The sequence below is a fragment of the Oreochromis niloticus genome, linkage group LG13, assembly GCF_001858045.2.
Source record: "Oreochromis niloticus isolate F11D_XX linkage group LG13, O_niloticus_UMD_NMBU, whole genome shotgun sequence".
Classification (NCBI taxonomy): Eukaryota; Metazoa; Chordata; class Actinopteri; order Cichliformes; family Cichlidae; genus Oreochromis; species Oreochromis niloticus.
The window spans coordinates 25893091-25919623 of NC_031978.2; the positions used below are offsets into that span (position 1 = coordinate 25893091).

General features: G+C 42.0%; 2 protein-coding genes across 3 annotated transcripts; one reads left to right on the forward strand and one right to left on the reverse strand.

Moving 5' to 3' along the window:
* Positions 1–2627: 2627 nt before the first annotated feature.
* On the reverse strand, positions 2628–6210 carry fignl1 (fidgetin-like 1). Of its 2 annotated transcripts, none has more exons than XM_005473802.4 (2): positions 6014–6210; positions 2628–5423 (listed from the first exon to the last, which is right to left on the reverse strand). In XM_005473802.4, exon 2 carries the CDS (start codon positions 5404–5406, stop codon positions 3493–3495), a length of 1914 nt encoding a protein of 637 aa, XP_005473859.1. In that variant the 5' UTR covers positions 5407–5423; positions 6014–6210; the 3' UTR covers positions 2628–3492. The 2 variants fall into 2 exon arrangements, with proteins under 2 accessions (XP_005473859.1, XP_005473860.1); XM_005473803.4 differs by lacking the exon at positions 6014–6210 and adding an exon at positions 5680–5930.
* Positions 6211–6848: 638 nt separating this feature from the next.
* Positions 6849–12842, forward strand: ttl (tubulin tyrosine ligase). The gene is made up of 7 exons (XM_003441079.5): positions 6849–7635; positions 7836–7914; positions 8012–8244; positions 8391–8526; positions 8643–8912; positions 10174–10317; positions 10455–12842. The coding sequence occupies exons 1-7, from the start codon at positions 7467–7469 to the stop codon at positions 10654–10656; spliced, it is 1233 nt and encodes a 410-aa protein (XP_003441127.2). The 5' UTR covers positions 6849–7466; the 3' UTR covers positions 10657–12842.
* Positions 12843–26533: the final 13691 nt, after the last annotated feature.

The following is a 26533-nucleotide window of genomic DNA, read 5'->3' on the forward strand; positions in this document are numbered from 1 at the left end:
TGAACCCCCCTACGCTTGACTAGGACCCAACAGGGGAGGGAGGGCATTTGCATGAGAGGGATAATCTGGCCAACCAACTCTGGCCCTGCCAGAATCCCAGATCTCACTTCCCCTTTCAGCCCTGGACAGAAATACTCCTTCAAGAAGCAGACTAAACCAGAGTGGTGGCTTTAACATGTTCCAACAAGAAGTTTGAAATTACCATTTTTCACACTTTTGCTGGGCTGCGGTTCATTAGTGGAAGACCATAATAGAACATTTACTGCAAACTTCGCAAATGGGAGCGCTGTTTTTACCGGTGTTTCTCAACAAGTGCAGATTACATTTGATTGCCTGTCTTGGCATTTCTTCACATGGATTTCACTACTTAGGAATGCAGTTTGATCATGTAAAGATATGTCTCAATAAATGAGCAATGGGGACATTAAGGGCATGTTTGCATGTTCTTCAGGAAGAGAATACTCAGTAGCAGAAATGAACTCGGCATATTTAATCAAAAGGCTGAAAAAACAAACAAACCCCAAAACAGAACATATTATGTTCTTTTACTCTCACATTTATCTACCTTTCAGACTGAGAATGTTACATTTAATTGTTACAATTTAAACAGTGCTGCAAGCTGGAGAATAAGCAAAAAAAGTGGTTAAAGAAATCATCATAATTAATAGACATGTGAACAGACACATTCATATGTAGCTTATTAGTGCAAAATAACAGACTACTAAAATGCTATAATTTCACTCAGCACAAACTTCTTAGATAGTCTGTCTCACACAGCACGCCATAGTATTATTCAGATAACCTATTAAAATACTCTAAAATGCCTCAGCAGCAGAGGCAGATCAAAGGGATTCACCTTAATAACTCAAAGCAGTGGATAAGGTCCAGCAGACCCAGATCATCTCTGGCTGCTTGCATCAATATACCTGTCAATGAATATGACCACAAACTTAAACAATCCAGGTGAATTAATTATTTTTTAAAAAGTTCACCCAGCTCACTGTTACGTAGTAAACTACCCATAGAGTCCAGACTGCTTTTTGACCAGGCTGTAAATATGTTATTTAACATTGTAAAGTTGGACATTATAACACAGTCTCTGTGGACTGTTGGTTTTGGAGCCAGCCTCAAGTGGCCATTAGAGGAACTGCAGTTATGGAAGACTTCTTCACAATTTTTCCACTGTGTAGACTGCGCTGTGGTAAAACAGAGCAAAGAAACCCCCTTTTTCATTAATAAGCAGCAAACACGGTCTAATTTCATGGTTGGTGGCACAGAATGTTTTTCTTTAAATAAAATATTTGTGACATACAACAGCAGGATGTACTCTTTCCTATTAGCCAATTTGAAGCCAGTATGGAATTAGTGGACCCTGCAACAAACAATGCAGATGGAAACTGCACAATATGGATACATTGGAAAGAACTGAATAAATATAGTAACAATTTTACCTGTAAGACTTCTATATTACAAATAACATAAGATTTCAAATACTGGAATTTTATTCCTATTACTTATTACATTTAAACTTTTACTTGAGCACAGCTTGTGTAGTTCTTCCACAACTGTATATACGTGAACACAGGAAACAAAGCAACACCAAGCGCTTATACTTATTTCTACCTCAGTTTGAATCCGTATTAAGGATAAAAATACTCTTTCAAAATGATTCAGTAAAATGACCTTATTTTCTTCCCTGTAAATGTACTGTGTGATGTGTTTGTTTGTGACCACACTGCCCCAGATGTGACCACTTGCTTCACAGCCACAGTCAAATTGAGCTACAAGCTTAGACCATATGGCACAGTTTTCAGTCCATACTCAACGGGCTCTATAGATCCCGTCAGCACCAGAGGAATTCTGTGCATCTGTCCTGTTTCAGCTGTGAGGAGTCCCCGCGATCGGAGAAGCCCACCCGTTGGGGGGGTGGGGTGCGTGTGTGACTACTTTCACTGCTGGCTAATTCAACAAAGTTTCTATACAGTGGCCAACAACACAAGTGTGAAATATTTATCAGGGACCTGACAAAAAAAGATGAAAAATAAATGAAAGCCCCGTTTTCATGGTCTTCCAGATTCTCAAAGATTTCTTGATGAAATTTACATGAGATTTTGTTTCATGTGTGCACAATCTATAATGGCCCCCTTCAGTGGTAGTGCATGTGTGACCAGTGAGGCATTTAACTTGAAAAACATAATGTTAAAAATCCTCACACCGCTTGTGTGAGGGACGTCTTCACTGAGAAAACAGCTGCAAACACTTTGACCGGGCACAAACTCCATGGATCAGAACTAACATAGAGGCCCTGCAAAAGGGATGTATTGCAGTAACACTGCTGTCTTAATCACTAACAGGAAGACAGGCAAAGCTTTTCTTTTTTTTCTCTTTTTAAACACAAGACCCAGGATACTCTCCGTGTTGCCCAACTTCCGCGGATATGATTAACACATCCAGCCTCAGGAACATTTCAGGACAGTGAGACTTCAGGCAAACCGTGGTTGTGGTGCTCAAACAAACGTGATCACACTGCCCTCTGTGGATCACATGGGATCGGATATGTCACCACAGTCTAGAGATAAACTTATTGCTTACTGTCACACTCTGAGACAAAAACTTGTGGAGATGTGTGTGTGTGATATATACATTTATTAAGGACAAAAACAATTTCGACCATGCAGTTAACTGAAAAAGACCAAACAGATGACAAGGATTAAGTCATAATTCGACTGTGAATGTTTATCCTTGATGTGAAATACTAGATGGAATTTAAATGGAAATCAGGGCTTCAACTGGAAAATGGTTTATGTATAATACACACTACCTAACACCGAATCACAAAGCAACAGAACTGGTATTGGAACAAAATCAGCCTGACCGGCACAAACACCTGAAAATGACCAAAAAGCTGAACGCAGATGGCAAATTCTCTCAGTACAAAGTGGGAACGAGGTAAGGTTTTCTTCATTTTTTCTTCATGTTACGACACCCTGACCTCTACAAGTAGTGTTGAAAAACCTCAAAACAACGGACCACTAGCACAGAGACTAACACATTAGACTTGCACTCATAAAAGAGGCACCTGTTCACCTGTGCAATCCAATATGACTGGACTAAGCTGATACAGAGGCTTAAAATAACTATTTAACTGGTAGCCAATAAAAATGTCCGTTTCTCTTCTCTAATTCTGTTTTCCTTGTCATTTATGGAAGCCCTGTTTTTCATAGGCAAACAAAAAAAAACTGAATTCAGCTCTTCATCACACAGATAAGGCCAACTTCCCATCATAGGGGTATTTGGCAATATATGGGAAAAAAACAGAAAGACTGCATTAAAGAGACTTGTCTTCAGCTTTTTCATGAGACTGTCATTCTTCGTTTTTAGTACTGGGTCCTCCCACTTTGTCGAGTTTGTGCAGAACAAAGAAAGCATTTAACGTCTTTACATTTTCCATTTCTTTCAACACCCAGAACCTGAACGGAGACGAAGAAAAGTTTAACGCCCACATCCAAAGGTTTTATTCCACTCTTCATACAGCTCCAAGTCCTTTGATGATACACTGGGACGTACAGTCTTCAGGGCCTCGTGGAAGTCACTGTAGATGATGGGTCGGACCTGAGCCGCGGTGATGGTGGCGATGTCACTGAGCTGGATACTGCGTATGGGCCCCAGTGCTGCCTCTCGACACAGCTGAGTCATATCGGCTCCGGAGAAGCCCTCCGTGGCTGTCACCACCCTCTCCACCTCGCTTTCTCCCAGCTGGTTTTTCTCCTGAGCCATGAGGTTTGTCACTATCTGCCGTCGGGCAGTGGCTTCAGGCAGGGGGATGTATAACCGCTTCGCCAGGCGTCGTCGCGCTGCCTCGTCGATCTCCTGGGGCCGGTTGGTGGCACCCACCACCAGGATGCGATCCTCTGCTGCAGTGGCTGCTCCATCTAGCTGGACCAGAAACTCTGTTTTTATCCTGCGCGAGGAGTCGTGCTCACCGTCCGTCCGCTGGGACAGCAGGGAGTCGATTTCATCGATGAAAATGACAGCAGGCTGGTGGCAGCGGGCAATGGCAAACAGAGCTCGCACCATTTTCTCTCCTTCACCCACCCACTTGGATGTGAGTGATGAGGCGCTGATGCTAAAGAAAGTGGCACCTGATTGACAGGCAATACATTTACCTATCAGAGTTTTTCCAGTTCCCGGCGGTCCAAACAGCAGGATGCCTTTGGGCGGGCCACGGAGTCCAGTAAAGATGTCAGGTCGCAGCATGGGCCAAACCACAATCTCCTTTATGGTAGTCTTGGCGAACTCCAGACCTGCTATGTCGTCCCAGCCCACCGGAGGCCCATGGTCCATGATCTCACTCATGATCAGCTCGATTATCTTTGGCTCAAAGTTTTTCAGACGCTCGTCCAGGATTTGAGGATCCTGATTGGAATTACGGCTCGCCACATTTCCCTCCTCTTCCTGTCGTGGAATGGGAGACACAAATTTTGAAAATGCACCTCGAGGCCTGTTGGCGCCCAGAGATTTCTTCACAGTTGCTGCCATCCCAGGGGCCTGACCTCTCTGAGGGTGATGGGAGTGCTTTCGCTGCTGGTCAACGACGAACTGCTCACGAGCTGTTTTGAAGGTGGTAACAGCCCGCGGGTCTGATGACACTTGACCGCCATTTGGCTCCCTGCCAACATCACCTCCGTCTGTGTTGTAAAAATTTTTCCGCTTCGATGTGTTGGAGGTGGGAAAGAAGGAGGACTGATAGTGCTGTGTGACCCCTGCGGGGCCAGGGTTTACATGTGGGAGAGCTGGAGAAGGACGACTAAACACAGACTGTGGCTGAGCTGGAGGTCGGGGGAATGAGGGTGGATTGACTGAAATCCCTTCGTGACTGCTGGGCCTTTCCACAGAAACATCAGCAGGGATACTGGCTGCGATTTTAACCTCTGATTTAAGCTGCGGTGGTTGCACAGTTTTAAAGGGAGGAGTGAGAGAGCTACCTTTACCCTCTTGCCCCACAGTTATGTTAACATCAGCTGGTGCCACCACAAAGCCCTCACCTCCTGTCTTTGCCTGAATTGTTTTCTGAACGCTGGGCAACTCCAGCACGCTCTCTGCAGTGAGGGATGACTCCCATTTGTCGCTGTAGTTCCTCTGACTGCGGGCCAGATGGAGCGCGCTTTCTGCATAGTTGTTGAGCCCGGTGCGCGGGTCATCCGAGTCCAGCACTGCAGCGTAGCGCTCCGAGTAGGTCCTGAGCAGGCTGGCCATGCCGGCCTGAGAGAGCTGGGAGCTTGCCCATGCATACTGAATGGAGAGGATGTGGGCCCGGTAGGCATCGGCCGTCTGTTCAGGTGTACAGCTGCCAGATGAAATGTCAAAGGACCTCTTCTGCCATTCATCCAGGTGTGCGCCACTCATGCCTGGCCTGCTCCAGCCTGGTGAAGAAGAAGGGACAAGAGTTATTAAAAATACATGACACCAGTAAATGCCAAGGCACAAATCTCCCCAAAACCCATACAGAGAAAAAATTGCCACTTAATTACGTTACACACTTAAATAACCATGTATGCAGTAACATCGAGTTACAGTGATTTTGATACAAATGAAAGGAATAAAAAACAAATAAACACGTGATTTGAATCCAGCTTTAAAAATGGTAGGCCACACTCATTAGCATCGAAACTGAACAACCTTCATTAAAATCCTTCCTTCCTGTTAAAAGCCCATGTCTTTGATACTCCACGTCCCAGCTGAGATAAACTCTAAATACATGTTGTTTTTCAGACTTAAATAAAAGTCCTTCATCCCCACATAAAGCAACATACAACTGCCTCCCTGAGCATGACCGCCAACGATGAATAGTCAGCGACAAGGCTAAAAGTCATCTAAATCTCTGTATATGTAGCTGAACCACGGAGAGCTGCAGTAAAAACAGGTTATCAGTCTCGATGCACTCAACTTGTCTGAACGGTTATCTGAAAATGTGCCACAACAAACAACAGTATTCATAATGGACGTCACTTACTATTACTGATATCTTGTCAAAAAATGATAAAAATATATGAATACACTCGTAACAACTTTTATAATACACTTTAATTCGATGTTTACAGTAATGGTAATTCCCGCCTCTAGTTTGTTCTCCCTCCCGAAAGTAGGACTTCCTGTCTCGTTCCAATTCGCTCTCAAAAAAATCTACAACTGTGGCGGTCGCATAAATTTTCACCTAATACAGGGAGCTAGCGTAAAGAAGCAACGATTTTAGTTTTTGAATACATAAAACATTGAATAATGATGACGAGACTGGGACATTAAAGTAAACGAAATGAAACAACTAAGTTTTTTACATATTGGAACGAGACCCATAAGTTGTCACAAGTAGGGAGTGCTTCATTTATCCTCCAGTTCCGCCCAGTCCAGGCTACAAAAGCTAATATACCTCGTTATCAAATTTCACGAAAAGTTTCGTGATTGATGTTAGTTATTTTAAAAGTAAGAGGAACTTTAATATAAAACGTGGAGCGATTTTTCTTCAGTTTAAAGACTTTTTTCTGCGGACTATGTTGCCAACAGTACACGGGTCTGCTAATTTTAGTGAGGTCTACGACGCCATCTCGTGGCTACAATACGCATATGGCATTGCCGCTTTAGAGGGTTTCATTCTGGGAAATGTAGTACTCTTGTCGTTGAACTTCATCCAGATTTTGAATTAAATCAAAATCGAGTTAAAATAAAGTAGATTTTTTAATACATATCTAATTCATTTTGTGTTAAATTGCTTTAAAAATATAAAATAAACATTTAAACAGATATTATCCTGGACATCAGTCTGTGCGTAAACTACACTAACCACAACGGTTGCGCGGTGGTGTTTATGCTGTCGACGGTGGATGACAGGGTTTGCTGCTGATTTTCAGAGAATAAAGCGCACGCCGGCGGTGGGAGAATAGCCCGTGTTTGTGATATTGTGCAGCAAACTATCCACTTAGTTAATGTTTCCGCTCCTTGTGACTTTTGCCTTTGCATTTGAGGACAAATACCGGAAGTGTCTCGTAGATAACTGTTAGCAATTGTCGCAGCCCGTTAGCTATAACGTTAGCTAATCCGGAGACGGGATGTAAATTTATCCAGACGGGACCAGCCCCAGTAGCCGGTGTCAGTCACACCCTTGTCTGGTGCTTCTGAAATAACCCTGTGCCGACTTATGTGAAATTGCTTTACGTGGCATGGTGTTTTATATATAATACATGTTAGCCACAGAGTGCTGAAATTAATCTTCCGAGCACCAGTTTGAGTTAACTGGGAAGTGTGGAGGGGATATGACTGACTCATCATCATGGCACGGACAGAGGAGATAACCCCAACCGTTCTGTCTGCTGCAGTGCCAACCCGACAGCCGCACAACTAGCCAGACAGCTAAGTTACTCACACACTAAACCGTTTTTATTAAACCTCTGACCCCCTATCGCAGCGGCATCATGAACGCCCCTATGTACACCTTTGTTTCCCGTGACGACAACAGTACTGTTTATGCTGAAGTTTCCAAAATCCTCCTCTCAACCGGGCAATGGAAGAGGCTGAAAAGAGACAATCCCAGATTCAACTTGATGCTGGGTGAGCGGAACAGATTACCCTTTGGGCGTTTAGGTAAGTCAGACTTTCTTTCTTGTTTCTTAAGAATTGTTTTCGGGCTATTTTTGGTGTCCACCCTTTCAGGATGAGAAAGCAGCTGTGACTGTGCAGGGCTGCATCCTGTGGAAAGATTGTCTCTCTTATTGAGAGTTTCTGTGCACTGTGCATGCGGATTTATGAACAGACGGTAAAGGATCCTCACTGTGACCTTACAGGCCATGAACCCGGACTGGTGCAGCTGGTGAATTACTACAGGGGGGCAGACAAGCTTTGCAGAAAGGCATCCTTGGTCAAGTGTGTGCAAATCTCTCATTCCTGCCATCATTCATGTTACTGACACTGCAGTTTATTACATGACCACTTTCCTTCTGACCCCTTTCTTAAACACTAGGCTAATAAAGACCAGCCCAGAGCTGTCTGACTCCAGTAACTGGTTTCCAGAGTCCTACATCATCTATCCCACTAACCTCAACACACCTGTTGCTCCTGCTATGAATGGCATCAGCCATCTGAAGAGCAATCCGAAGACAGATGAGCGGGAAGTTTTCTTGGCCTCCTATAACGCTAAGAAAGAAAGCACAGAGGGTACAGTGTGGATAGCCAAGTCCTCTGCTGGAGCTAAAGGTGATATCTATATTTAGTATTTAATTGGTTAAAAACAAGACACTATTTGGAAGCTTCATATATATATATAAATATGTCTGTAAATGTGTGTGTGTGTGTGTGTGTGTGTGTGTGTGTTTATTTCTTCTTGTTTTGTATTACTACAGGTGCTGGTATTTTGATATCCCACGATGCTAATGAGTTGCTGGACTATATTGACAATCAGGGACAGGTTCATGTTATTCAGAAGTACTTGGAGAAGCCTCTGCTTCTTGAGCCAGGACATCGGAAATTTGACATCAGGCAGGTTTTTTTTTTCTTTTTTTTTTCTTTTTTTTTTTTGCCAAACTTAAACCCACAGAGAAAGCACTGCTGTGTCCCAATTTAACAGCTTAGCTTTATGTTTATGCTATTGCTAGGAGCTGGGTGCTAGTGGACCATCAGTATAACATCTACTTATACCGCGAGGGCGTGCTGCGGACCTCCTCGGAGCCCTACAACAGCTCAGACCTGCAGGACATGACCAGCCACCTGACTAACCACTGCATCCAGAAAGAGCACTCCCAGAACTACGGCCGATACGAGGAGGGGAACGAGATGTTCTTCGACGAGTTCAGGCTGTACCTGCTGAACACTCACAACGTCACGCTGGAGACCACCATATTACCTCAGATAAAGCAGATCATAAAGTAGGCACCTATTTTGCTATTGTTTTTATTATTAGTTCTTAGATAAAGAGCAGAGCTTAGCTTTTTTTATGCCACACTAAAAGGCCAAATTTTATTTTATTTTTTTTTAATTAGAAATCAGACATAATGTCACATAGCTGCATAAGATAGAGTTAAATCAGAATACTTTATTGATCCCTAGGGGAAATTATTTAAAGCTGCTGATTTTAGCTAGAGACAAGTCTTTATTAATCTGATGAAAAATAAACAAAGAAGCTTTCTGTAGTGATATTTTTGCCAGGTGGTTATTATTCCCGTTTTCTTCCTGAGTCCTGCTGGTTTTTACCTCTTTAACAGATGAAACTTCCGAGACATCACCTGACCAAGCTACAATCTAAGTTAAAGCACACTCTATCAGCTCACTAATACGAAGTCTGCATGATGATTGAGTCCATGTGAGAGTAATTGTCCAGAGAATGCATAGAGAGGGTGGGTATCATGTGTCCTACCTCTTTAGTGCTCCCGTCTGAGAGCTCTCTTGTCCAAACTGCACAGAGTATTTCTAGCTGAGAACATGTCTGATGTGGACTTTCTCCTGTTGTGCTACAACGTGCGAAATAGGAACTTTGAATAATTCCTGGACCTGATCCTCCCAACATTATCATGGGGGTTCATGTTTGCGCTCTCGTTTATCTAGTTACCCTTCTTGCGTCCTGTGTGAACAAACACAGCTTTAAACATATTCTGTGGTTTTGTACAGGAAAAGGAAGATTGTGGTTTTTAGCAGAACCTCTTTTCATAACTGTTTTTTAACAGATATATCAGTGGTTTTACACCACTTTGCATATAATTATTAGTGATTATTAATTTGTGAATCTCTTCCAAAGCATGTCTTTGTTTTTTCTTCATTCACTCACCCCCAACCGGTCGCAGCAGATGGCCGCCCCTCCCTGAGCCTGGTTCTGCTGGAGGTTTCTTCCTGTTAAAAGGGAGTTTTTCCTTCCCACTGTCGCCACGTGCTTGCTCATAGGGGGTCATCTGATTGGTGGGGTTTTCTTTGTATTATTGTAAGGCCTTTACCTTACAATTTATATAGCGCCCAATCACAACTCTTAAAGACTGTTTGTGTGTGATTAAACCTTGTATTTAGTGTTAATAACATCAGTATACAACCATTACTGTTGTGAAAACGCAACTGATGTTTGGCAAATGCTGGCTGCTCTCAAAGGGACTTTGTTATAAAAGGATGATCAGTGATGATTTTGGGTGTCTGGTTTCACAGGAGCTGTCTGACATGCATCGAGTCCGCAATCAGCACCAAGCACCTGTCCTACCAGAGCTTCCAGCTTTTTGGATTTGATTTCATGGTGGACAAGAACTTCAAAGTGTGGCTCATTGAAATCAACGGCGCACCAGCCTGTGCACAGTCAGTACCTTCCATGTTACAGTGTCCTTTAGCAATGTTTTTCCATCTGAAAATATTACAAATTTCACATCTGTTTAAAATTTGAAATGTTTATTATTATTTTTATCATTGTTATTATTTATCCTTTCCTACTGCAGGAAATTATATCCAGAGTTATGTCAAGGCATTGTGGACGTGGCCATTTCCAGTGTCTTCACCTTAAACAGCGGCGACTCCTCGTCTGCGTCCTCTTCACCTTACTCGTCCTCCCCATCTTCCTCCTCCCTGTTCACCACCAACTCCTGTTCCTCTCCCAAACTGAGAGGACCTCTCCACGTGGGTCCTTTCACTCGCCTGTAAGCACATGCATAAATATGCCCCCCCACTTTTTCTTCTGTGCTAGAAGCTTCTTCCATCCCCCCATCCTCATTGGTCGCACGTGCCGCCTCTCTGCACCCGAGATGCTGCACATGCGAGCAAGCTGCCGAGCCGCTCCTTCGTACTTTTGCACACGTTGGCCCGAGGGAGACTTTCTCTTTAGGGACTTCTCTGAACTGCAGGAAAGATCCGTGCGCTCCTGATTATGCATATTTTGAATGCGAGGATGGCAATGAACTGGTCAGTAAATGTTCTCGGAGTTTCTGAACGATGACGGGCATCCCCAAGCAGATTGGTCGAAGTGGTGAAAGACGCAGAGACGCTCCAACTGAGACTGTAGTGCCTTACATTTCCAACCACTCTCCCTTAAAAAAAAAAAGCCTGCCAGTTAGCTTGCTCTGTTACAGTGACCTGTACTCGTTCTTTAAGCTTTTGCACTGTTGCTCAATAAAGTCATGTTAAGTCCACAAGAAAATAGCATTAAACAGGCATTTGACATTTTAGTGAGCTTATGGAAGTTTGAGTGCTATTTAATCATCAGACACTTCTTGTTTTTTTGTTTATTGTTTTTAATCACTTTTTATAGTTGACTTATATTAGAAATAATCAAGAAGCTCTAGAGACTGAAGGATGAAGGCTCTGGTGTGTTACGCTAACACTATTTGTCTGATTGAGCTAAACATTCAAGTCGCCAAGGATGGCCTTGAAACTGAACATTCCTCCTGACTTGACCATGTGGACACTACATCAGGGCGGCTGGGTGGCATAAGTGAGCAGGGAGACTGTGCTTCAGCTGTAAACCCGGGAGCGAGTCTGCTGCAGGGACCTCTCAGTGGCAAAAAGAGAAAAGGGAAAAATCCTCATCAGTTATTCTGTAATCAATTTGTTTTATGTGATCTGAAGAGAGCATGTTTGTGTGAAAGCATGTAGCATACAAGCCCTAACCCACAGCTCTGTTTGCTGTAAAGAACTGTCTGTGTTTTCTTTCTGATAGACTGTTATTGTAAAGTGTAAAGTGGGTTTTTGTTATTGAGCTGGTGAAGTGAGCGTAGAGTAGCTTGTACAGAGTGTCTTACTGCTTCTTAAAAATGTTTAACGACTCCATTAAAGGAAACTTGGAAAACATAGCAAAGCTGATAAAATGCTTGTTTCCCCGTGTGTTGAAAAACACACTGTGGTAAGCATTACCACATCGTCATTACCAAAGAAAAGTCAGCGGCGTTAAGGAAGTCCCAATACTCTCAGTGGTTAATTTCATAATAACTTGGACTTGTTTTCGCTTTGTGGGGTCTTTAGATATTTGACCTTTTCATTCGAACTAAATCTTTGTGAGTAGACAAGATTTTAGAGGTGTTCCCGTCCAAGACGACTTGTGTCAAATCTGTTTTGTGTTACTGCTTGTTAGAAATGATTTTCAGATTGTTCAGTTGTTGTCTTTTGTTAGACTGAAATAGTTGACAGTTGCACATTCGTGTGTTTCTAGGGGCTCATTTGATTCCCTTAAAAAAAGGAAAAGAAACAAAAACACCATTTTGTTGAAATATGTGAGGTTTTGTGTCCCAATAATTAAGGTGAATCATCAAAACATTTCTTTCTTTCTTTCTTTTACTCTGTGTTTTCAAGAAGACTCGAGAATGAAGGATGTGTAAGAGACTGAAGTTAATACGAAGAGAAAACAAAATCTTAGTATTGTTTTTAAATCTGTAGGGACATTTCCATCAAAGGGAAGGGTGCCTTAGAGGGAAATGTATATTGGTTAAAAAAAAAAAAGGCGTTTAAATGCACCTTTATTTTTTTGTACCGGGGTAAATTTGCCTCTTTCATTAGAAAACCTCAGTGATGTCATTTCCTCTTACTTAGAGTTTTTTTGCACATGTGACTCATTTTCTCATGTTTTTCCTTTTGTGTTTTATATCTCTATTTTCTCATCTTTACCAAAGATAATCCTGCTGCATTTTCAGTGTTACACCTTTTGTAGTTAACAGATTATCGTCACAGACCTGACTCGAAAGCAAGTATCATGATCAGAGGAATGTGTGCTGTTTTTTTTTTTCTTGTTTTTTGTTGTTGTTGTTGTTGTTGGGTTATGATTTATTGGAAATCTGCATGAACGTTTGTCTTTATCAGAGACAATATTATTAGAATAAAACATGTTACTGCTTCTGTCATGCAAACGTTTCTGCACATCTACATGTTGGACTGCATTTCTGATGTGCATTTCGGGCTTCTGAGCAACACTGAAGAAGATGAGGGAAGCAGAGTGGTGCTTGTCTGTGAACGCAGCTTGCAGACGAGCTACAGAGTGTTCAGAAATGACCCAGACCTTTGGTAGGTGGATGGTGAAATAATACGACACTAATAAAAGTTCCGTTTTTGTTTCTAAATTTTGCCACTCTGCTGTGAGACTGGTTATTAACAAATGTTTTTTGATTTGTCTTTGAACGCCTCACAAATTAGTTAAAAAGAGAAAATGTGTCTAATCCATTTGTTAGGTGTGGCTTCTTTTATCGTGGGAAAAGTCCACATGAGTAGGTTATCATGCAGATAAACCACACACCCGCACGTAGTTATCTGATATTTCTTCCTTCTTTTATTACTCATGGTTTTCTTATGAAATGTGGCTTCTCTCTGACATAATTTGACCTCATTTGCCCCCAGGAGGTGTAGCCACATGATCTTAAACAGGGACATTCAACCAGCTTTGTATGAAGAAATTCCTTTTAAACTAGTTAACCAGGAAATGAAACTAAAAATTATTAAAATTTTGTCTAATAATCTTAGCCAAGATAGCGACGAAAGAACTGATGTGTGGCACAGCTGAATCATCTGTCCGTCGTTTTGTTCTAACCCACTGAGATATTTGTATGATCATGTGATCTTAGATGCTATATAAACATACAATACATACATAAACTTATGTGGGGGTACTTTTACTAAAAAAGCACTATTCATAATGTGAAAAAACACAACGAGGGAAATAATTATTTGATCCCCTGATTGAATTTGCAAGATTGCTCACTTCCAAAGAAGTGAGCAATCTTTTAGACTAGTTTCATTTTGATGGAGGAAACAGAATATCAACCAAACTTCCAAGAAAAAAGATGACATGAATGTTATAAATTGGTCTGCATGTCACTGAGTGAACTAAGTATTTGATCCCCAAAGCAGAACATGAGTTGGTGGCGAAATCTTTGTTGGCAAGCGCCAACAGCGCCAAGCAGTAAGACATTTCTTGTAGTTGGTCACCAGGTTTGGCCACATCTCAGGAGGGATTTTGGACCACTCTTCTTCAGAGAGACTCAGAATCATTTTGGTTTCTTGGCTGCTGCTTCGAAACTCAAAGCTTCAGCTCCCTCCACAAATTCTCTCTAGGACTGAGGTCTGAAGACAACTCCATGATCAGAGAGAAAGGAGGAGCTCTGCACACTTTTACTTGTATGTGTTGATTTTTGCGTATTTCTATGATTTAACATAAAAACACTGAAACATCCTGTAGTGTGTTGCACAGAAATCACAGCCTCAGCATTTACACTCTGTTTCGACCACAAACCTTGGTCCAAACCTTCTCCTGAACATCCAGCTCAGGTGAATTCGGAGCCCACATTAATTCCTTCCATGTGAACATTTCAGAGATCGAGTTCAAGCCCTGCATTCACCATCCCACGAGCTTCCTTCCAAGTATGCTGAATGTGAAAAATGCTAACAGTTCACTTAATTATCCAAATTTCACACAAACTAGCACTTTCTTCTGCTCTTAATAAACAAGAATGTCCTTGTCCAGTTTAGAGCTGGGGCTTTGTAACAAACAGAAAGAGTGGGACAGACTGGATTGTCCCATGACTGAGACATCAGCCAGCAAAGACAGGCAGGGAGAAGACACCTAGAAACAGAGCTGCAATCACTAATTTTATGGTGTGTGTTCTTCATGCATAGGTGGGCTTCAGACTCACAGATGGGTCAGTCTATTATTCACGTTTCAACTGAAGGAGGAAGAACACCAAACCAGGGAGTTTCCAGATATTGTGATGGCCTGCTCTTTTGTTTCTGCAGTACAGAAAGATAACTTACAGGCCAGTCAGGCAAGCAGGCCATCGCATTGCCACATGTTACAACTTGAGACCTCTCTGAAGGAATTTTCCCTCTTTTTGTCTTGTACGTATAGTAAAGTTTATTACATGGGAAGGCAGTGAAGTCACTACCTGTATCAGATATACAAAAAAGACTTGTCACATAAGTAATGTCATCAGAGCGAGGCATGGAGAGGATTACATGTATGGATTGTGTGTGTAAATGTATGCCCTTAAAAGAGTAACATCAGAATCACAATGACATTGCGTGTGTTTTGAATCTCTACCTGTTTCATCTGGGTCTTCTTCCTGCACAGTCATCTCAACAAAATTACACAACAAACCCCAAATGTGCACTCTACCACAGGCTCCCAGATGACTGATAGATTCCCCTATTAAAAGCATTATTATCACGCCATGAATGTGTGTGATCTTTCACCTTTATTATAAAAATGGTATTGCTTACCGAACCAACAGTAACACTAGAGACAGCTTTGACCATGAAGCACTGTATATGACTCATAAGCTGTTTTTCAGCAGTTTCCACTAAAAAAACAAAAAAAACTTTCCATAATTACAGGTTTATTCTTCAGTAACTGAATGACGTTGTGAGGGAGAACACAAACTCAACAACAAAACACTTTATGTAGGGTTAAGCGTGTTAACCTGTCACGTTTTTACTGTCACTAATGTCAGGTCATTATTGCTGAAAAATAATGTTGTTAACGGCTTTCTGCACTGTTTCCAGATGACGTCACGTGTAGACACCTTAAAGCCTGCATAAACGACAGCACTTCTCGCCGGGTGCGGTGGCGCGCGCCTGTAATCCAAGCTACCGGGAGGCTGAGGCTGGCGGATCGTTTGAGCTCAGGAGCTCTGAGCTGTAGCGGACTATGCCGATCGGGTGTCCGCACTAAGTTCGGCATCGATATGGTGCTCCTGGGGGAGCTCGGGACCACCAGGTCGCCTAAGGAGGGGTGCACCGGCCCAGGTCGGAAACGAAGCAGGTCAAAGCCCCCGTGCCGCTCAGTAGTGGGATCGCGCCTGTGAATAGACGCTGTAGTGCAGCCTGAGTAATACAGCGGGACCCAGTCTTTTTACACTATTTCTTCTCTCCACAGAAATATACACCCAGCACACAACCTCATACATCATGTTTTTACAGCTTATAACACCGTCAACACAGTTTCTCTGTCCTCTCTTTCCATTGAAAACCATCGCTGTTTGTTGGTCCCACAGCGCCTCCAACTGGAGAGGAGTAGCAATTACTAACACACTGCAACTTCACAGAAACGTTTATTTTTTCTTTCAGTGACTGAAATTGATAAATGTAAAAACAAACAAAAGCAATCTAAAGCAAAGCAAGAGTTTTTTTTTAAAATACATGGAGCACGAATACTTTCAGCTATTATTATTAATGCTACAGTGCATCAGTATGAGAGAACCTGTTATTGCATGTTTACAGGCAAAGTGATGTCTGAAGATTTGAAAGATATTAATTTAGTAAATTAAATAAAAAATGTTGGACCTTGGTCTGCTGGCCACCAGTGTCTTGGAAGACATTAGGTTCTATCCCTCTAGCAAACAGAGCCTGTAATTCATTCCTTAACCAAGATGTAGCTATCAAACCGAAATCTGTTAAAAGTGAGGAAACATTAACTAAATAGAATGAATATGGCACATTCCTCTGAGAATGTGACTAGAAATGAAGATCTGAGGCAGGAGCAATTTTGGGTTCAAACTTTAGGGGGGCTCAGCTCGTAAATCATAATGTCTTGCATACGGTGCCTTGTAATTAATATTAATGAAATATGCTGTTTGCAAATGTAATTTAAACTTTTAATATTTGCAAACCTCTATTCAGTTTTGTTGTTAAGGACCAAAAAGCTCTTCAGAGATTGATCCGTACAGCAGAACTCTGCTGCAGGATTGCTCTCCCACCTCTTCAGGACATCTACACCAGGAGATGCTGGACTAGAGCAGCTCAGATACTGAAGGACCCGCCCCATCCTGGCAGCAAACTGTTCCAACTTCTGCAAGCAGGCAGAAGGTTCCGCACCGTCCGGGCAAGGAGAGAGAGACTCAAGAGGAGCTTCTATCCCTAAACCATAACATGTCCCCCACCAACCTACCCACCCACACCCGCCCTCTCGCAGCATCCATAAGTGACTGAGACAGGACTCTCTTCTAGACACTTTAACACCCACCGGTACAATGTACATTTCAGATTTTTAATTTAAAATTTTCAGATTGTGTATTTTATTTAATTCATTTAATGTACAAAATTCACCTACTTGCTGCATACAATGCCACTTACTGCTCATAATGTCCCCCATGTATATATTCACTTAATGTATATAATGTTCTTCTCTCCCCTTTTGCACAGTCGAAGAGCGTGTCAGGATACATTTCACTGCATGTTGTACTTGTATAACTATGCATGTGACAAATAAAGAATCTTGAATCTTCAGTATAATAAACATCACAATGTTACATTGAAAAGCAGCCTAAATAGCTGGATGACCTATTATATTGTCTAAGAATAATTTGGAGTGAATAATCATAGATTTTAATATAATCCACCTGTTTTAGAGTGGAGACTTTAGTCATCAAACCCGAGGCAAAGGCTCAGTCATTAAAGAACACCCAAAAGTTGATTCTGTTCATCTGGACGTAGCGTTTTCAGTGGGAGAAATGTTTCGTCACTCATCCAAGTGACTTCTTCAGTCTCAGCTGACTGCAGGTTTCCCCAATCTTATAAACTGTACATTTGCATAATGACTGAAACCAGCCCACTGAAGGAACAGTGGGCTGGGAGGTCAGTTCCTTCATCATAATTATGCAAATTCTCACGACCATTGATCAACAACCATTGATCAAAGACCACTGATCAAGGGCCATGAGTACCATTCACAGAGAGATGGGGAATGGCTGCAATCACAGCATTGTAAGATGGTGACAGATGTACCCTTAGGCCCCCTCCTCGATTCAGAGATGGTCTTTCCCTTTTCATGTAAATGGCCTCCTTGACTCCGCGCTCAAACCAGCGTTCTTCCCTGTCCAGGATGTGTACATCCTCATCGTTGAAAGAATGTCCACTGGCCTGTAGGTGTAAATAGACTGCAGAGTCCTGGCCTGACGAGGTAGCTCTTCTGTGCTGTGCCAGCCACTTTGCCAGACGTTGTTTAGTTTCCCCGATGTATAAATCATAGCAATCCTCCTGGCACTTAACAGCATACATATGTTACTCTGTTTCTGTCGGGGGTCCAGCGTGTTTTGGGGCTTAAAAGCCACAGAGACGTGGTGTTTAGAAAAAATGCGTCTCAACTGTTCCGATACTCCTGACACATACGGGATCACTACAGGTTTTCGCTTAGTCAGCGGTTGTCCATCTCGGCTGGATTGCCTGGAGCTTCCGTTAGGCGCCTTCCCAGCTTTGACAAATGTCCAGCTGGGATAACCACATTTACTCAGGGCCTTCTTGATGTGATGTTCTTCTGCCTCCCTGGCCGCAATGCAATCCCTGTTTATAAGATTGGGCAAGCCTGCAGTTAGCTGAGACTGAAGAAGTCACTTAGATGAGTGACGAAACGTTTCTCCCACTGAAAACACTACGTCCAGATGAACAAAATAAGCTTTTGGAGATTTACTTACCTGGATGATTGAGAATGCATCAAGAAGTCGTTAAAGAAGTTTTAAAGAACCATTTATTGCAAAGCAGATAAGATGAGAAACATGCACAACATTATTTCAGTCTGTTAATCACATAGAGGCAGTCTACCAAATCATCAAGCACTTAAAGTAGCATCATTCAGTACAGACACTGGATAATGAAACTGCCACTCCCTGTGCACGAAGCAAACTGGTAATAGAGTTGTTTTATATGAAAGTTTTTGCATTCATACAAACCCTCCTGTCATTATGCAGACTCAGCACAGAGCAGTTTTATAAACAACTCCTCAGCTCAAGGAGACTATTGTTGTTTTTCTTTACTAAATATTGTAGTGTAAAATGATTGCTGCAACCAAAGTGTAATAAGTGGAGTTGTGGATTATGTGTCACTGTGTCATTGATTTTACAAACTGGAGCTGACAAAGGTCAGGAAGACAAAGAATTGGAGGGGAAAATGTTTTTCAGTTTGATCTGTGGACGTGTCCTACTAACATTTAGCCTTGAAAAGTAAAATGGTTGAACTTGGTGAGACTTTGAATCATATTTTCAATCCACTTTTATTACATTACAATATGTCATTTCTTGTATTCTTCTATTATTGTAGCGTGTTTACCTTACAATATGAAGCGCCTTGAGACATTGGTTGTTACGGTGTGGCGCTATATAAAAAAAATTGAATTGAATGCGTAATGTGAAACATTGTGATGTAATCTTTACCTTTAGCCTTTTTATTTATGTAATAACAATAATAATGTTATTTTAAATGAGCAGGTGCCGCGAGGATAGAGCGTCCCTCTCTGATGACGTCACGTGCGGACACCTTAAAGCCTGCATAAACAAGCGCACCTCTCGCCGGGTGCGGTGGCGCGCGCCTGTAATCCAAGCTACTGGGAGGCTGAGGCTGGCGGATCGTTTGAGCTCAGGAGCTCTGAGCTGCAGCGGACTATGCCGATCGGGTGTCCGCACTAAGTTCGGCATCGATATGGTGCTCCTGGGGGAGCTCGGGACCACCAGGTCGCCTAAGGAGGGGTGCACCGGCCCAGGTCGGAAACGAAGCAGGTCAAAGCCCCCGTGCCGCTCAGTAGTGGGATCGCGCCTGTGAATAGACGCTGTAGTGCAGCCTGAGTAATACAGCGGGACCCAGTCTTTTTACACTATTTCTTCTCTCCACAGAAATATACACCCAGCACACAACCTCATACATCACGTTTTTTACAGCTTATAACACCATCAACACAGTTTCTCTCTCCGTCCTTTCCATTAAAAAACACTGGTTTGTTGGTCCCACAGCGCCTCCACCTGGAGAAGAGTGGCAATTACATCACTCATTGCAACTTCACAGAAACTGTTCACCAATACGTTTTTTCTTCTTTCTACAAGCTTAAGTTGGCTAAAATGTAGATGGATTGTTACACATCTGTCCAAACTAACAGAATTGGATTTTTTTTACTTCTTTGAAATAGTTTTTTTTAAAGAAGGAAAAATCAAGAGACTATGAAATCTAAGACACATTTACTTAAACTGCTTGTCTTGACTTCATAATAAATTTTACTGCAGTGCACATCACATGTACAAACATTTCGACTTTATTCATCCTACCTAAGGACTAAATACTTCCACAGACTGATAACAGCCATAAAGACTGAAATTCTGCCATGTCTTTGTCTGGATTTTACTTTTAGCCCTCAAATTTGTCTCTTGTGTAATTACCAGAATCTCAAATGAACAACAACTGATGCCCACTGTCATTACTGGACTGTAGTCTACTGCCTCCAATCATCCAAGAAACGACATAAAATAATATTAACTGTATCTTTTTTGCTGAGGATATTGTAAAGGTTGGCTGAGAACACATTAAATTCACTTCCTTTTCACTTTACAGCTGTGGGTCAGTGCTGGATATTTAGAGTGCTGATGTGTTTGGCCACAACTGAAGAAAAACTCAGACTAACAAACAACATCAAACAAAAGGAAAAACAAACAAACAGGGAAAATCCACATTAACAATTAAAAAGGTGACTGATGAAACAACTCTGCACAGACATACTCCCCCGATATTACATCCACCTTGGCCTGCTGGCCACCAGTGTCTTGAAAGACAGTAGGTTCTACAGCTCTAGCACACAGAGCCTGTAATTCATTACTTAACCCATTTAATCCCAAATTTTTCCCCTGTAAAATAAGTGCATGCATTTTAGTCCTTAGACTTCCCCTACACACAATATGTTTACAGTTTTTTTTTAATGTAATGGGGGTTAAAACGGCAACAATTGTTGTCGGTGGGATTAAATGGGTTGACTAAGATGTAGCAGTGCTTTATGTGCTGTCAAACAGAAGTCTGTTAAAAGTGAGGAAACAGTAGCCAAATAGATTGAATATGGCACATTCCTCTGAGAACATGACTACAAATGCAGATCAGAAGCTGGGGCCATTCTGGGTTCAAACTTTTAGGGCGGCTCAGCTCCCAATCATAATGTCTTGCATGCAGTGCCTGGTAATTAATATTAAAGGAATATGCTGTTTGCAAATGTTATTTAAGTTTTAATATTTGCAGACTTCAATTCAGTATAATAAACATCACAATGTTACATTGAAAAGCAGCCTAATTAGTTGGATGACCTGTTATAGTGTCTAAAAATAATTTGGAGTGAATAATCATAGATTTTAATATAATCCACCTGTTTTAGAGTGGAGACTTTAGTCATCAAACCCAAGGCAAAGGCTCAGTCGTTAAAGAAGTTTTAAAGAACCATTTATTGCAAAGCAGATAAGATGAGAAACATGCACAACATTATTTCAGTCTGTTAATCACATAGAGGCAGTCCACCAAATCACCAAGCACTTAAAGTAGCATCATTCAGTACAGACACTGGATAATCAAACTGCCACTCCCTGTGCACGAAGCAAACTGTGAGGTCACAGGGCTGTGTCTCTGACACGCTGGTCTGCAGTACGGGGGCCCCACAGGGAACTGTGCTGGCACCGTTCCTCTTCACCCTCTACACTGCACACTTCTCCATCAACTCCCCACGCTGCCACCTACAGAAGTTCTCTGACGACTCTGCCATAGTCGGCCTCATCACAGGTGAGGATGACTCAGAGTACAGACAGTGGACTCTGGACTTTGTGGACTGGTGCCAGCAGAACCACCTGCTGATCAATGCCGGGAAAACCAAGGAGTTGGTGGTGGATTTCCAGAGACGCAGACCCACCACATTGACACCGATGAACATCCAGGGAGAGGACATTGAGATAGTGGACTCTTATAGGTACCTGGGTGTTCACCTGAATAATAAACTAGACTGGAGCCACAACACTGATGCTCTTTACAGGAAGGGTCAGAGCAGACTCTACCTGCTGAGGCGGCTGAGGTCATTTGGAGTCCAGGGAGCACTTTTAAAGACCTTCTGTGACTCTGTGGTGGCATCTGTCATTTTTTACAGTGTTGTATGTTGGAGCAGCAGTTTATCGGCAGCTGAGAGGAAGAGGTTGGATAAACTCATCAGGAAGGCCAGCTCTGTTCTGGGATGCGCCCTGGACCCAGTGCAGGTGGTGGGAGACAGAAGGACTCTGGCCAAAATAACATCTCTGATGGACAGTCTCCCACCCCATGCATGGAAATGTTGCTGAACTGCAGAGCTCCTTTAGTGACAGACTGCTGCATCCTCGATGCATGAAGGAGCGTTTCCGCAGGTCCTTCCTCCCTGCAGCTGTCAGATTGTACAATCAAAACTGCTCGCAACAAACATTGAGGTTTAAATCAGCGCTGTAACTTGCACTATTTTATCAACCGATTCACACTATAACCAGGGTTTGCCTCTTATCTGTATTTAATTTTATTTAATTTAATAACGGTACAGTACTCTGTTTTTGGTAACCATTGTCCTTGATGTAAATATGTAAAAATTGTGTACGTTTCTGTTCTGTGTCTTGTGTACTGTTTGTTTGTATATGTGTCTTTCTTGCTGCTGTTACACCTAAATTTCCCCTTGTGGAACAATTAAAGGATTATTCTATTCTATTTGTTTTATATGAAAGTTTTTGCATTCATACAAACCCTCCTGTCATTATGCAGACTCAGCACAGAGCAGTTTTATAAACAACTCCTCAGCTCAAGGAGACTATTGTTGTTTTTCTTTACTAAATATTGTAGTGTAAAATGATTGCTGCAACCAAAGTGTAATAAGTGGAGTTGTGGATTATGTGTCACGATAACCAGTACTGAATGATTTTACAAACTGGAGCTGACAAAGGTCAGGAAGACAAAGAATTGACTTCACCAAAGTGATTTGGAGGGGAAAATGTTTTTCAGTTTGATCTGTGGACGTGTCCTACTAACATTTAGCCTTGAAAAGTAAAATGGTTGAACTTGGTGAGACTTTGAATCATATTTTCAATCCACTTTTATTACATTACAATATGTCATTTTCTTGTATTCTTCTATTATTGTAGCGTGTTTACCTTACAATATGAAGCGCCTTGAGACATTGGTTGTTACGGTGTGGCGCTATATAAAAAAATTTGAATTGAATGCGTAATGTGAAACATTGTGATGTAATCTTTACCTTTAGCCTTTTTATTTATGTAATAATAATAATAATAATAATGTTATTTTAAATGAGCAGGTGCCGCGAGGATAGAGCGTCCCTCTCTGATGACGTCACGTGTGGACACCTTAAAGCCTGCATAAACGAGAGCACCTCTCGCCGGGTGCGGTGGCGCGCGCCTGTAATCCAAGCTACCGGGAGGCTGAGGCTGGCGGATCGTTTGAGCTCAGGAGCTCTGAGCTGCAGCGGACTATGCCGATCGGGTGTCCGCACTAAGTTCGGCATCGATATGGTGCTCCTGGGGGAGCTCGGGACCACCAGGTCGCCTAAGGAGGGGTGCACCGGCCCAGGTCGGAAACGAAGCAGGTCAAAGCCCCCGTGCCGCTCAGTAGTGGGATCGCGCCTGTGAATAGACGCTGTAGTGCAGCCTGAGTAATACAGCGAGACCCAGTCTTTTTACACTATTTCTCCTCTCCACAGAAATATACACCCAGCACACAACCTCATACATCATGTTTTAACAGCTTATAACACCATCAACACAGTTTTTCTCTCCGTCCTTTCCATTAAAAAACACTGGTTTGTTGGTCCCACAGCGCCTCCACCTGGAGAAGAGTGGCAATTACATCACTCATTGCAACTTCACAGAAACTATTCACCTATACGTTTTTTTCTTCTTTCTACAAGCTTAAGTTGGCTAAAAGAAATGGATGGATGTAGATGGATTGTTACACATCTGTCCAAACTAACAGAATTGGATTTTGTTTTACTTCTTTGAAATAATTTTTTTTAAAGAAGGAAAAATCAAGAGACTATAAAAACTAAGTCACATTTACTTAAACTGCTTGTCTTGACTTCATAATAAATTTTACTGCAGTGCACATCACATGTACAAACATTTCGACTTTATTCATCCTACCTAAGGACTAAATACTTCCACAGACTGATAACAGCCATAAAGACTGAAATTCTGCCATGTCTTTGTCTGGATTTTACTTTTAGCCCTCAAATTTGTCTCTTGTGTAATTACCAGAATCTCAAATGAACAACAACTGATGCCCACTGTCATTACTGGACTGTAGTCTACTGCCTCCAATCATCCAAGAAACGACATAAAATAATATTAACTGTATCTTTTTTGCTGAGGATATTGTAAAGGTTGGCTGAGAACACATTAAATTCACTTCCTTTTCACTTTACAGCTGTGGGTCAGTGCTGGATATTTAGAGTGCTGATGTGTTTGGCCACAACTGAAGAAAAACTCAGACTAACAAACAACATCAAACTAAAGGGAAAATAAATCAAAACAGGGAAAATCCACATTAACAATTAAAAAGGTGACTGATGAGACAACTCTGCACAGACATACTCCCCCGATATTACATCCACCTTGGCCTGCTGGCCACCAGTGTCTTGAAAGACAGTAGGTTCTAAAGCTCTAGCACACAGAGCCTGTAATTCATTACTTAACCCATTTAATCCCAAATTTTCCCTTGTAAAATAAGTGCATGCATTTTAGTCCTTAGACTTCCCCTACACACAATATGTTTACAGTTTTTTTTTAATGTAATGGGGGTTAAAACGGCAACAATTGTTGTCGGTGGGATTAAATGGGTTGACTAAGATGTAGCAGTGCTTTATGTGCTATCAAACAGAAGTCTGTTAAAAGTGAGGAAACATTAGCCAAATAGAATGAATATGGCACATTCCTCTGGGAACATGACTACAAATGCAGATCAGAAGCTGGGGCCATTCTGGGTTCAAACTTTTAGGGCGGCTCAGCTCCCAATCATAATGTCTTGCATGCAGTGCCTGGTAATTAATATTAAAGGAATATGCTGTTTGCAAATGTTATTTAAGTTTTAATATTTGCAGACTTCAATTCAGTATAATAAACATCACAATGTTACATTGAAAAGCAGCCTAATTAGTTGGATGACCTGTTATAGTGTCTAAAAATAATTTGGAGTGAATAATCATAGATTTTAATATAATCCACCCGTTTTAGAGTGGAGACTTTAGTCATCAAACCCAAGGCAAAGGCTCAGTCGTTAAAGAAGTTTTAAAGAACCGTTTATTGCAAAGCAGATAAGATGAGAAACATGGACAACATTATTTCAGTCTGTTAATCACATAGAGGCAGTCCACCAAATCACCAAGCACTTAAAGTAGCATCATTCAGTACAGACACTGGATATTCAAACTGCCACTCCCTGTGCACGAAGCAAACTGGTAATAGAGTTGTTTTATATGAAAGTTTTTGCATTCATACAAACCCTCCTGTCATTATGCAGACTCAGCACAGAGCAGTTTTATTAACAACTCCTCAGCTCAAGGAGACTATTGTTGTTTTTCTTTACTAAATGTTGTAGTGTAAAATGATTGCTGCAACCAAAGTGTAATAAGTGGAGTTGTGGATTATGTGTCAAGATAACCAGTACAGATTGATTTTACAAACTGGAGCTGACAAAGGTCAGGAAGACAAAGAATTGTCTTCACGAAAGTGATTTGGAGGGGAAAATGTTTTTCAGTTTGATCTGTGGACGTGTCCTACTAACATTTAGCCTTGAAAAGTAAAATGGTTGAACTTGGTGAGACTTTGAATCATATTTTCAATCCACTTTTATTACATTACAATATGTCATTTTCTTGTATTCTTCTATTATTGTAGCGTGTTTACCTTACAATATGAAGCGCCTTGAGACATTGGTTGTTACAGTGTGGCGCTATATAAAAAAAATTGAATTGAATTTGTAATGTGAAACATTATGATTTAATCTTTACCTTTAGCCTTTTTATTTATGGAATAATAATAATGTTATTTTAAATGAGCAGGTGCCGCGAGGATAGAGCGTCCCTCTCTGATGACGTCACGTGTAGACACCTTAAAGCCTGCATAAACGAGAGCACCTCTCGCCGGGTGCGGTGGCGCGCGCCTGTAATCCAAGCTACCGGGAGGCTGAGGCTGGCGGATCGTTTGAGCTCAGGAGCTCTGAGCTGCAGCGGACTATGCCGATCGGGTGTCCGCACTAAGTTCGGCATCGATATGGTGCTCCTGGGGGAGCTCGGGACCACCAGGTCGCCTAAGGAGGGGTGCACCGGCCCAGGTCGGAAACGAAGCAGGTCAAAGCCCCCGTGCCGCTCAGTAGTGGGATCGCGCCTGTGAATAGACGCTGTAGTGCAGCCTGAGTAATACAGCGGGACCCAGTCTTTTTACACTATTTCTCCTCTCCTCATAAATATACACCCAGCACACAACCTCATACATCATGTTTTCTATAGCTTATAACACCATCAACACAGTTTCTCTGTCCTCTCTTTCCATTGAAAACCACCGCTGTTTGTTGGTCCCACAACGCCTCCACCTGGAAGAGGGTCGCAATCACCACCACTCGCTTCACTTGAGCTAAACGAATTTTTATGCATAACTACTCCCAGAAGATGGCGCTAAGCTAGCAGTGAGCGAGTCTACTTACACTCAAAAAACGTAAGCGAAGAAGAAAACGCTTCTCTTCCTGTGTAGGGCATGTGCTTCCTGTGTCAACCATGCACATGTGGTAAACAAGCGTAAGC